Source organism: Cetorhinus maximus, chromosome 2 (assembly GCF_964194155.1).
Source record: "Cetorhinus maximus chromosome 2, sCetMax3.hap1.1, whole genome shotgun sequence".
Taxonomy (NCBI): domain Eukaryota; kingdom Metazoa; phylum Chordata; class Chondrichthyes; order Lamniformes; family Cetorhinidae; genus Cetorhinus; species Cetorhinus maximus.
Window position 1 is genome coordinate 223,643,401 of NC_135880.1, and position 13,628 is coordinate 223,657,028.

The 13,628-nt window shown below is 42.9% G+C and overlaps 1 protein-coding gene across 1 annotated transcript in view; it reads left to right on the forward strand.

The window, feature by feature from the left end:
* The window catches only part of sorl1 (sortilin-related receptor, L(DLR class) A repeats containing), a 203,602-nt gene that overhangs the window by 115,140 nt on the left and 74,834 nt on the right, over window positions 1-13,628 (forward strand). Inside the window, exons 12-17 of the mRNA XM_078533063.1 lie at window positions 762-850; window positions 1,145-1,323; window positions 8,168-8,354; window positions 10,516-10,644; window positions 10,879-10,964; window positions 11,740-11,912. Of these exons, the coding sequence (XP_078389189.1) occupies window positions 762-850; window positions 1,145-1,323; window positions 8,168-8,354; window positions 10,516-10,644; window positions 10,879-10,964; window positions 11,740-11,912 (843 nt within the window). The remainder of the gene's footprint in view (window positions 1-761; window positions 851-1,144; window positions 1,324-8,167; window positions 8,355-10,515; window positions 10,645-10,878; window positions 10,965-11,739; window positions 11,913-13,628) is intronic.

Below are 13,628 nucleotides of genomic sequence, written 5' to 3' on the forward strand. Positions count from 1 at the left end.
TTCCTACGTCATTGGTCTCAACATGGACCACGACCTCTGGCTGTTCACCCTCCCCTTCAGAATGTCCTGCATTTGTTCCGTGACATCCATGACACTGGCACCTGGGAGGCAACATACTGTCCTGGAGCACCTGGCTACTCTCCTCACTAACTAATCCCCTACCACTGTTGCCTTTTCACACTACTTCCTCCCGCCCTGAGCAGCTGGACCACCCACAGTGCCATGCCCTTGGCTCAGATTGGCCTCCACAGAGGAACCATCACTCTCACCGTTTTCCAAGGCTGATAAACGGTTTGCGAGAGAGATGCACTCGGGGGATTCCCTCACTACCTGCCTGGTCCCCTCCTTCTGTCTGGCGGTCACCCATTCCCTCTCTGCTTGCACTTTCTTTAGGTTGCGGGATGACCACGTCCTGAAACATGCTACCCATGAGCCTCTCAGCCTCATGAATGCACCGTAGTGACCCCAGCTGCCGCTCAAGCTCCAAATCTAGAAATCAAGCTGCTCCAGTCGGAAGCATTTCCTGCACACATGATCATCCAGACTGCCCAGGAGCGTCTAGGATTTCCCACATAGCGCAGGATGTGCAAATCATGGGACTGATTTGACAGGTTGTCAATTCTGTTGCCTGTCTAGAGTGTCACACAAGCAAACCCATTTGGACAGTGATGGGAAAAGAACATGCAAGTGAAAGGAAAAAATGGCAGTGTAAAAGATGACTTGATAACATTCTGAATCTGGCTTTTGTGTTTCTTGTTCAGGCTCTTGAAGGTCCACATTATTATTCTTGGGCTGACCATGGGGGAATCTTGTTGGCAATTCCTCAGGGATCCCCTACTACCCAACTGAAGTGAGTAAACCAAAAAATTGACTTTTTCCAGCCTTAAATAAAATGACTTATTATCTCTGAGAGACTTTATTTTCAGTTATTTTTGTGCCATCTATTTGGTTTCTTTCCCCACAGCATTCAATTAGAATTTAATTTTAGGATTTTTTTAGCATTATTTTTGTATGATATGCATTTCATGATGTTGTATGAATTTAATACACCAGAGAAATGTGTAGATGTGAAAATTCTTCAGCTATTTGAAAACTGATCTGCTGCATCATTTTACCTGTCTATCAATCTCTTTTTGATAAAAAGGTACAGCACCAATGAGGGAGAGACATGGCAGATTTTTAACTTCACTCAGAAGACTGTTGTTATATATGGATTACTCACTGAGCCAGGGGAGAAAAGCACAGTCTTCACAATCTTTGGATCGTATGCTGAACAGTCCCACAGTTGGCTAATACTGCAGATCAACACAACATTAGCATTGGGTATGTTCATGTGGATTTTAGTTCCTTTTACAAAACTCAACCCTCTTTTCCCATTCCCCCAACAGGGAGTTTGTGAAGGAGATGAAAACAGGATATAACCCTGGCCTGCACACTGACCAGCTAACTTCAGTAGATGTTCTTAAATATTCTTAATCCTATTTTTCTGAAATTCCCTTTCTTATTCACATCTGAAGATGGCAACTCATTTACAGCCCTCCAGAATTTCCCCAAGTTTTTCTCTCGTGCATGAACCCTGGACTGTGAACATTGTGGGGGCATTGCATCCATACTGGCCTCTGCCTTTTACCAAATTCCACATTCTCTCAGCAGGGATCAGTGGGTCCCACCACCACAGATTTAGGGGCATGGATGATAATGTAGCAGGGGTGGCCAAATTGTGGTTCATAAGCCACATGCACACTGCAGTTAATTTCTTGTGCTGTGAAACCTATTAAGTTGCGCAAAGGAGGGAGGTAAACAGCTAGGTGCAGCCTTGGCTACAGACAGCTTCATAGAGGGAGAGAACCAGAGAGCAGCAGTGGCACTAGAAGGATGGAGGGAGGAGGGTTAAGATCAACAACTCGTTCCAGCATCATTGCAAGATTGCTTTTGTAGTTTCTTGTAGGTTTTACATGGGGCCATGCGATCCGCACCACCATTTTCTCTGGCTCCCCCATCCACCCTCTTCTTGACCCTCCAACTTGTAGCCTCCTTCTGGAAAGGAAGAAAACAGTTTAATGCAGAACAGGAATGTAATAATCCAGTGAACTGGGACACTGGTACTTTAATTCAAATGTGATCAGCAGGAGGTTACAATTTTTTTTTCCCCAGGTAAAATCAATTTTTTTTTTCAACCACTTGATTTTTCCACGTTAGAAGAACAAGGCTGCCAAAGTCAGTTAAGCAGTGAGCCTGTGTTAGCTTTGTGCTTCAGTGAAGCAGATTTGGTTTTGCCACGTTCTGAATTGTGTGAAGGAAACCTGGAAGGTAAGAGGGGAAAAAGCAGAAGATTTCACCACAGAAGTGTGTGCAATAGTAATAAAAATCTCTGTAAAGGCTGTTCATGTCTTGCGGCTCTTGAATGTCTCCAGATTATAGTATGTGGCTCTAAGGTTCAGAAGATTTGGCCATCCCTGTTACATAGCTTCTATAGTTACTCCAGTTGGTATTTACTAACTGCACACGAACCATTGATCAAACCCATAGCCTTTCTAGTGTCTGTTATTTTTATTTGATTCTTTTAAAGTCTACTGAAGTAATTCTCATTTCGTAATGGTTGTGCATGTGGCTTCAGATGTTAAGTGAACCTATTCTGAAATGTTGGTGGGGTAGGGTGGGGGAGAAACAAACCCGAGCTCCTGTTACCTTGACTGACTTTCGGTGTGGGTGGGAGCAACAGCTGGCACATTACCCAACATTACCAAACGTTACCCAAATTTCACCAAGTGCTATAACAAACCACATAGCTAACTGCTACATCAGCATTTAAGATGACCTGAAGTGAGATGGGCCAGCAGGAATAGAATTATGGAAGATGCTAACAAAAATTGAAGACAATCCAGGATGGGGGTCAAGTGGGGTGAGTACAGTTTAAGCTACATGACCTATCGGGTAGTTCCTAGAGCGGCGAATAGATATTGAAATGAATTTAAACCTATTTTAGCTATTTGAATTATACTTGTTTTAGTGAACTGAATAGTGTTTGCTAAACAAAACTCTGTTTAAAATTATCCTTCTGGCTAGATAACATTTGCAAACTAAGTTTATGTTTTTGCATTGCATTTGAATGATTTAAATATTTCCACCTGAAAAGTTAAGGTCTGCTTTTAAAGATTGCACTTTTTTATATAAAAAAAAGAATGCAAGATGGCCAGCTTACTAAATACCTTGAAACAAATAAACCAACGTTTCCATTTTTAGTGTGTCAGGATCCATCCATTAATTTTCTAGTTGATTTTTACTAGTTGTTAGTAGCTCCCTTTTATATGAGGGGAATTGTTTCACGGAGCTAGACACAAATAATCTTCCAGAAATACTAGGGAACCAAGGGTCTAGTGAGAGTAAGGAATTTAAGGAAATTAGTATTACTAAAACAATGGTACTGGAGAAATTAATGGGACTGAAAGCCAATTAAATCCCCAGCTTCTGATAACACCCATCCCTGGGTATGCCCTGTCTGACCGGCAGGACAGATGCAGCAGAGGTGGTGGCACAGTCGGGAGGAGATTGCCCTGGGAGTCCTCAACATCAATGCCAGACTCCATGAAGTCTCATGGCATCAGGTCAAATGTGGGTAAGGAAGCCTCCCCTGCTGATTACCACATACTGCCCTCCCTCAGCTGATGAATCAGTGCTCCTCCATGTTGAACACCACTTGGAGGAAGTACAGAGGGTGGCAAGGGTGCAGAATGTACTCTGGGTGGGGGACTTCAATGTCCATCAACAAGAGTGGCTCGGTAGCACCACTACTGACTGAGCTGGTAGAGCCCTAAAAGCCATAGCTGCTGGACTGGGTCTGCGGCAGGTGGTGAGGGAACCAACAAGAGGGAAAAACATACTTGATGTCATCCTTACCAACCTACCTGTCTTGGATGCATCTGTCCATGACCCTATCGGTAGAAGTGACCATTGCACGATTGTGGAGACAAAGTCCTGCCTTCACATTGAGGCAACACTCCATTGTGTTGTGTGGCACTACCACTATGCTAAATGGGATAGATTTCAAACAGATCTGGCAACTCCAGACTTGGCATTCATGAGGTGCTGTGGGCCATCAGCAGCAGCAGAATTGTACTCGAACACAATCTGTAACCTCGTGGTCCACCAGTCTTCCATTACCATCAAGCCAGGGGATCAACCCTGGTTCAATGAGGAGTGTAGGAGGACATGCCAGGAGCAGCACCAGACATACCTAAAATGAGGTGTCACCTTGGTGAAGCTATAACATAGGACTACTTGCATGCCAAACAGCACAAGTAGCAAGTGATAGAGCTAAGCGATCTCCTAATCAACAAATCAGATCTAAGCTCTGCAGTCCTGCTACATCAGCTGTGAATGGTGGTGGACAATTAAACAACTCACTGAAGGAGGAGGCTCCACAAATATCCCCATTCTCAATGATGGAAGAGCCCAGCACATCAGTGCAAAAGGTAAGGCTGAAGCATTTGCTACAATCTTCACCCAGAAGTGCTGAGTGGATGATCCATCTTGGCCTCCTTTGGAGGTCCCCAGCATCACTGTTGCCAATCTTCAGCCAATTCCATTTACTCCACGTGATATCAAGAAATAGCTGAAGGCACTGGATACTGCAAAGGCTATGGGCCCTGACAATATTCTGGCAATAGTATTGAAGACTTGTGCTCCAGAACTTGCCGTGCCCCTAGCCAAGCTGTTCCAGTGCAGCTACAGCACTGGCATATACCTGACGATGTGGAAAATTGCCCAGGTATGTCCTGTACGCAAAAAGCAGGACAAATCCAACCCAGCCAATTACGGCCCCGTCAGTCTACTGTTGGCCATCAGTAAAGTAATGGAAGGGGTCATCAACAGTGCTATCAAGCGGCACTTGCTTAGCAATAACCTGCTTACTGATGCCCAGTTTGGGTTCCGCCAGGGCCACTCAGCTCATGACCTCATTGCAGACCTAGTTCAAACATGGACAAAAGAGCTGAACTCTGGTGGTGAGGTGAGAGTGACTGCCCTTGACATCAAGGCAGCATTTGGCATCAAGGAGCCCGAGCAAAACTGGAATCAGTGGGAAAGCTCTCCACTTGTTGGAATCATACCTTTCACAAAGGAAGATGGCTGTGGTTGTTGGAGTTAAGTCATTTCAGCTCCAGGACATCATTGCAGGAGTTACTCAGGCAGTGTTCTTGGCCCAGCCATCTCAGCTACATCATCAATGACCTTCCTTGCATAATTAGATCAGAAGTGGGGATGTTCGCTGATGATTGCACAATGTACAGCACCATTTGTGACTCCTCAGATAGTGAAGCAGTCCATGTCCAAATGCAGGAAGACCTGGACAATACCCAGGCTTGGGCTGACAAGTGACGAGGAACATTTGTGCCACACAAGTGCTAGGCAATGGCCATCTCCAACAGGAGAGAATCTAACCATCACCCCTTGACGTTCAATGGTGTTACCATCACTGAATCCCCCACTATCAACATCCTGGGGATTACCATTGACCAGAAACTGAACTGGAATAGCCATATAAATATTGTGGCCACAAGAACAGGTCAGAGGCTGGGAATCCTGTGACGAATAACTTGCCTCCTGACTCCCAAAGCCTGTTCACCATCTACAAGGCACAAGCCAGGAGTGTAATGGAATACTCTCCACTTAGCTGGGTGAGTGCAGCTGCAACAACACTGAAGCTTAACACTGTCCAGGACAAAACAGCCCTCTTAATTGGCACACAGCCCTCTTAATTGGCACCTCATCTACAAGCATCCACCACCAATGCACAGTAGCAACCGTGTACCATCTACAAGATGCGCTGCAGGAATTCACCAAGGCTTCTTTTAGACAGCACCTTCCAAACCCACGACCACTACCACCTAGAAGGACAAGGGCAGCAGATACATCGGAACACCACCACCTGCAAGCTCCCCTCCAAGTCATTCACCATCCTGACTTGGAAATATATCACCATTCCTTCACTGATGCTGGGTCAAAATACTGGAACTCCCTCCCTAACAGCACTGTGGGTGTACCTACACCACATGGATTGCAGTAGTTCAAGAAGGCAGCTCACCACCAACTTCTCGAGGGCAACTAGGGATGGACAATAAATGCTGGCCCAGCCAGTGAAACCCACATCCTGTGAATGAATAAAAAAAAATCTACATCCCAGGGTACTAAAGGAGGTGGCCATAGAAGTGGTGGATCAGTAGTTCGTTGTCATCTTCCTCAAATTCTGGAGACTCTGCAACAGTCCAGCAGATTGGAGGGTGGCAAATGTAACCCCACTAAAAATAGGAGGGGGAGAAAACGGCAAGTTACAGACCAGTTAGCCTAACATCAGTAGTCGGGAAAATGCGAGAGTATTATAAAGGGTGTGATAACAGGGCCCTCAGAAAATATCAATGGGATTAGACAAAGTTGACATGGAGTTATGAAAGGGAAGGCACGTTTGACAAACCTAGAGTTTTTTGAGGACATAACTAGCAGATCAGGTCAGGGAGAACCAGTAGATGTGGTACATTTGGATTTTCCGAAAATCTTTTAATAAAGTCCCAGATAAGAGGTTAGTGTGTAAAATTAAAGCACATGGGATTGGGGGTAATATATTGGCACGGATTGAGAATTGGTTAACAGACAGCAAACAGTAGGAATAAATAGGTCTTTTTTTGGAGTGGCAGGTGGTGACTAGTGGGGTACTGCAGGGATCAGTGCATGGGCTCCAGCTATTCACTATATATGCAGATGCAGTATAATGTGAAGCTATCCACTTTTTGGTAGGAAAAACAGAATGATTGAGCTCTATTTAAATGGTGATAGATTGGGAAATGTTGATGTACAAAGGGACCTGGGAGTCCTTGTGCACCAATCACTGAAAGCAAGCATGCAGGTACAACAAGCAGTTAAAAAGGCAAATGGTATGTTGGTTTCATTGCGAGAGGACTTGAATACAGGAGCAAGGATGTCTTACTGCAGCTGTACAGGGCCTGTGTGAGAGCGCATTTGGAGTATTGTGTGCAGTTTGGCCTCCTTACCTAAGAAAGGATATACTTGTCATCGATGGAGTGCAGCAAAGATTCACCAGAATGATTCCTGGGATGGCAGAATTGTCGTATGAGAGATTGGGCTGACTAGGCCTGTATATGCTGGAGTTTGGAAGTTTGAGAGGGAATCTCATTGAAACGTATAAAATCCTGACAGGGATGGACAGACTGGATGCAGGCTTGGGAGTTCCAGAACAATCACAGTCTTGGGATATGGGGTAGACCATTTAGGACTGAGATAAGGAGACACTTCTTCACTCTGGGTGGTGAACCTATGGAATTCTCTACCGCAGAAGGTTGTGGAGGCCAAGTCACTGAATATATTTAAGAAGGAAATAGATTTCTGGACTCTGAAGGCGTCGAGGGGTATGTGAAGAGAGTGGGAATATGGTGTTGAGATCGAGGATCAGCCATGATATTGAATGGTGGGGCAGGGTGAAAGGATGGAATGACCTGCTCCTATTTTCTGTTTCTGTTTGCTTGTGAATTTAATTTATTTTCCACCCAATTCACTTTAAACTCTGATCTCGTATGAGTATAAAATCGTGCAAAGCTGACCCCTTTCCACTTTCTGGGGAACCTTATAGATTATTCATGCAAAAAGATCTGACTTTACTGATTTGGGCACAATACATGTGGGGATCATAGTACAGGAGGTGACTGACTACCAGTTGGCATTTTTGAACTCTATCTAAAATTACCTGCATTATACACTCCATTGGGGAAACTAGTGTATTCCTTCACTGTTGCTGGGTCAAAATCCTGGAACTCCCTTCCTTTATAGCGCTATGGCGTCCCTACGCCACGGACTGCAGTGGTTCAAGAAGGCAGCTCACCACCACCTTCCCAAGGGCAACTGGGGATGGGCAATCAATACTGGCCCTGTCAGCGAAGCCCACATCCTGTGAATGAATAAAAAGAAAAGTCAGTAGGTAATGTGTAAATGCATCTAGCAATCAGTAATGAAGCCTGTAATCACTTCAATGCAAAACATTTCTCCCCCAGCAGAATTTTCTATCAAGTTAGAAAAACATTCACAATTGCAAACTATCCAAAGTGCAATCTTTTGATTTTAAACTTAGAAATGCAAGCTCTTTCTTTATATCTTCTTTAAGGAGTACCTTGTTCTGAGAATGATTACAAACTGTGGTCCCCCTCTGATGAGCATGGGAATGAGTGTTTACTTGGCCGAAAAGTTGTCTACAAGCGAAGAACTCCACATGCAACCTGTTTCAATGGAGAAGACTATGACAGGCCAATTACAGTCAGCAACTGTTCCTGTACAAGAGAGGACTATGAATGGTAACTAATGGAACAAGTTTTTAAAAAAAAAATACCAGACTGGTGATGGGCTTTCTAACTGCCCCTCACTGCCATTTGTTCAGGTAACCTACATCATTTATATGGTGGATGTGCCCTATCAGTTCATCTATGACAATTATATCTTATTCTCTGATTATCAATTGCCCAGCACCCAGCATTTGTTTGCTTAATTTGTTCAGCAGAGTGATGTTGTAAATGAATCATGCAGTGCTGTATTTTGGTGAGTTGTCAAGTTTTTATTCTGCTGTTATAGAGGTTTAATGCAAATCTGTGATGCATAATGTATGGAAAACCAGTTATCCTGGACTCCCTGCATAATGGACCATGTCCTAGCTGAGGAAAGCATTACCTGAGCATGACCTTTGCTAGTCTTTTGTGAGGCGGTTGCTTCTTGCAAAGAAACAACTTAATTGTCTTTTTTAAATTTTCTGACAGATCATGACCCCTATTGGAAAAGCGTTACATTGGCTGTCGTGTGTTTGAATGCATCAAACATTCTTCCAAAATGCGCACATAGGATTATTATTACCAGTTTAAAAACCCTTGATAACTATCAAAAAATGCTACTTACTTCAACCTAGATTACCCAATAGTAATAGATCACTCCTTTTGCCCAAGGATAGTTAAGCCAAACAGATGGAAGGTGGTTCCAGGTTTGATCTCGGGTTTGTGTTGAAATAATTGATTTCGGCAGGGATAACCGTAAGGATGTTGCAGATGGCCAGAGGAGGAAACCGAGTTGTGCTTCCACTCATGATCGCCAATGACATGTTGGAATTCTATATTTGTGGACATCGGGGTTAGGAAAGGTTGAACTTGGCAATAATGCCCCCACTACAGGATTGAAAAGGTTGTTGACGCTTGCTGTTTAGGATCACATGGAAGAATGGGCGAAATATCAGGTGAAATACCAGAGTAGCCAGTATCTAACAAGGAATTGACTCCTTCATTAGGGCATAGGAGAATATAGGCGGAAAGGGAATCTGATTAAATGCTCATTTTGGATTTAGTAAACTTTTATATTTTTCTAATTTGAAAGTCTTGAGATGCTGGGTTGCACTTCATTTTATATATTGTATTTGTTCTGAAAACTGGTAGCTTGTTGCTGAGAACATTTGCAAAGCAAGTCACTTGTTGAACTTGAAATGAATTGTCAACGTTGGCTGGAATTTTCCAGCCCCTCTCGCTGGTGGGACCTTCCAGTCCTGCTACTGTGAACAGAGATTTCAATGACTTGCCAATGAATGCCTCATGAGGAGGCTGGAAAATTCTGGCCATTATCTGAAGCTGAGTGTTAAAATTACATAGGTTATGTAAACATAAAATGAGAGCTTGGGCATCCAGGAGTGAAATCTGTAAGCGCACTTTTTCACAGCATTGTAGAAATCAGTAATTCTCACACTCTCCAAAAAAAGCTGTGAATGTTAGGGGGCAATTAGAGCTTTCAAGAGTTAAGTTCAATAGGTTTTTGTTGGGCAAGGGTATAAAGGGATAGGGAGTTAAAGCAGGTAAATGGAGTCAAGGTACAAATCACCCATATCTAATTGAATGTCATAGCAGTCTCAAAGGGTTGAATGACCTACCACTGTTTCTAAGTTTAACAAAACTCCATGGTTACTCAAGATTTATTATTCTACAGCAGATCTGTATTAAGTATGTATTGGTGGACCTCCCATGGAGTTGCTTGTGTTTGTAGCATGGTAGTATTTTATGGTAGTATTGAGTAAAAGCTAAGTAAAATCAGAGGTGATGAGCGTATTTGGGATATGAAATTAATTTTGTATAAGATGTACTCATATATTGTAGCTAGAGTTGGCATTTACTCAAATTATACATTTTTTCTGTCTGAAAGCCCTAAGTACTTTTACAAGGTTTCTTGACTATTTTACGTGCAATCCTATTATAGTTTTTCTTGCCTTTTAATATTTGCAAACAATATTTTGAAATACAAACAAAGTGCTGTTAGAACTCTCTAGGTCTGACTGCATCTGTGGAGAGAGGAACAGTTAATGTTTTGAGTCCAATATGGCTCATCTCTGGAACAGAAGAGAATTGAAATGTATTCTGTTGAATATGCTTTTTAAAGATTACAGATTTCTTGCCAGTGATTCTTAACTTTCTAATGTTTACTTTCTTTTAGTGACTTTGGCTTCAAGCTGAGTGGAGACTTGTCATCGGAGGTTTGCACCCCTGATCCAGAGTTCACAGGCAATATGTATGCTCCACCTGTGCCCTGCCCTGTTGGCTCCACGTACAAGCGAACAAAGGGGTAAATGTTCACTAACTCATGTTCATTTACATAGTATCAACTCCTGATCTCTGAGCACCCTGAAGTGCTTTGCACCACTGAACTAGTTTTAAGCCTAGTCACTGTTGTAATGTAGGAAATTCTGCCATCTTAAAACATGGCTGAAGATAAAGAAGACTGAATCAGCAAGCTCATTTAAGTCAATAATATGGAATTTGCAATGTAAAGGGACATATGCCTAATTTGTTTTCCCAGGTACCGTAAAATCTCAGGCGATACTTGTAGCGGAGGTGATGTTGAGGCTCGTTTGGAGGGGGAAATGCTGCCCTGTCCTGTGAGAGGTAAGGTGAAACCATTTACCTTTACCTAGGCCTTTAAGGTTGTAGTGACTGGTAACCAGGTGCAGCATTAATATAATAAGGTTTTGTTAGTCTGATCTGAATGTATTTGGTGGCTGTTTGCCTGCTCTTGATTCCTCACCAAAATGTCATCTTTTCTTCCCCAGATAATGCCAATTGTTTAATGTGTTGGATGTAATAGGCTGAGAGAAGGGAAGTGGTTATGGCCATTTGGATGGTTTAAATGTTTGGTTTGTGTTTCAATTCCCAATTTTCAATCTAGAGAGAGAAGCACAAGCTGTTATCCATAGAAAGTCACTGCCCCTCCCCTGAAGGCAGTGTGGTGTGAGAGAGAGAATTGCTTTCTTTGTTGCAGCTTGATCAAACAGAATTTCGTCTTGTGTGGTTGCTTTCCACAGAAAAGCAGAAACAAGACAAAATTGAAGGATGATTCTTCCAATAGTTCAGTGTCAGCAAACTCCCCAACGTAAACAATAAGAAAAAAAGGGCAGGATTTAGACATTTGCAAGACAGGTGTGAATGTATAGGGAAAGGTATGCTCTCAGCTGTCGTTGCAGTAACTAACTGGATCGCAGCTGGATCTCATGATTCTGAAAGGAAAAGTCTGCCTTTTCTTTACAGAACAGAGTGAATGACAAGTGGGATAAACATAAAGAAACAATCAAAATATGAAAACCAACAGCAACTCGCATTAATGTAGCACCTTTAATGCAGTAGAACATTCAGGGTGCATTTAAATAATTTTTTTTGATTGCAGAAGAAAATGAGTTCCTACTTTATGCTCTAAGGAGCACTATTCATCGCTATGATCTTTCCATGGGCACAGATGAGGTATTGCCACTTCAGGGTCTACGAGGCACTGTATCATTGGATTTTGATTTTGAAAACAACTGCATATATTGGGCAGATATTTCACAAGATGTTATCCAGGTGAGCACATTCTGCTCCTAATTTTGAGAAATGAGATGAGCAGTATATTAAAGTTTGAAGACTTTTTTTTGGGATCTGAGCTTCACTACCAAGCCAGCGTTTATTGCCCATCTGTAATTCCCCCTGAGAAGGTAGAGGTGCGCCAGCTTCTTGAACCACTGCAGTCAGTGTGTCCATAGTGCTGTCAGGGAGGGAGTTCCAAGATTTTGGCCCAGCAACAGCAATGAAACGTTGATATAGTTCCAAGTCAGGATGGCGTGTGACTTGGAGAACCTGCAGGTGCTGGTGGTGTTCACATTGCATCTGTGGCCCTTGTCCTTCTAGTTAATAGAAGTTCCAGGTTTGCAAGGTGCTGTTGAGGGAGCCTTGGGAGTTGCTATAGTGCACTGTGTAGATGGTACACACTTGGTTTGTTTAAATCCTATCTTGGTAAAATCATTTCCAAAGCTGGCCTCTCTTATAAGCTGTTCCCCCCCCCCCGCCCCCCCCAGCCCCAGCAACCTCCATTAAGTCTTTTCACGGGATGTGAATGTCGCTGGCAATGCCAGCACTTATTGCGCACCCCCGATTGCCTTTGAAGGTGGTGGTGAGCTATCTTCTTGAAATACCCCTGTCTGTGTGGTGTAGATTCTCCCAGAGTGTTGTTTGGAGGAGTTTGATACACCTGAGTGGCTTGTTAAGTTAGGGCAGGTAAGAGTCAGCACATTTCTGTGGGGCTGGAGTCACACATAGGGAAGGCCAGGCAAGGACGGCAGATTTCCTTCCCTGAAGGGCAGTAATGAACAAATTGGGCTTTTAATGACAGTCCAGTAGTTTCATCTTTATTAATGTGACTAGCTTTTTATCCCAGGTTTTACTAATTGATTGAATTTAAATTCCTCAGCTGTCATGGTGGGATTTGAACTTATTTCACCAGAGTCAATAGTCCAGGTCTCTGGATTACTAGCCCAGTAGTATCAGCACTATCCTCCCATCCCCCTAAATTTCATTCTCATCTGTTGATGATCTCTTTTTGTCAGATGGCTTAGACTTTGAGGGAGCTTGAGTTAAGGTATAATCAGATTATTATTTGGACTATGAATGTTACCTATATTTATTTTGAATATTTTAATAAATATCATTACATTTTGATCATGTTAATTTCCAGTGTTATAAAATATTAATTTCCAGGCTTAGATAAGGTAGACAAGGCAAAATACTTCCCATTGGGGGCTGGTACAAAGACTAGGAGACATAGATTTAAGATTTTGGGCAAAAGATGCAGGGGGAAGGTAGGAAGAACTTAAGCAGCTAGTGGTGGTAACCTGACCTCACTGCCGACAAGGGAGGCGGAAGCAGAGATGATCAATGACTTCAAAAGGAAGTTGGATGGGCATCTGAAGGAAATAAACTTGCAGGGCTGTGGGGGGCGTGGGACTGACTGGTTTCTCCTCTCCCCTCCCCCAGGGAGCTGGCATGGACTTGATGGCCTGAATGGTCATCTTCTGTGCTTTAAATGATTCTATAGCTTTGACTTGAAGAGGGATATCCAGATGATAACGCTGGTGCTTCAGCAATTGGTTTTAATTCCTTTCTTAACATTGCTGAAAAAATGAAACAACTATTGATTCAGTTATATAGTGGTATAACTTACTTATGAGTGAAATAAACTTGGTTGTGTAAACTTTCATTTTATATAACTTATGCCAAAGGTAGTAAAGTTGAAGATTTCCTTTT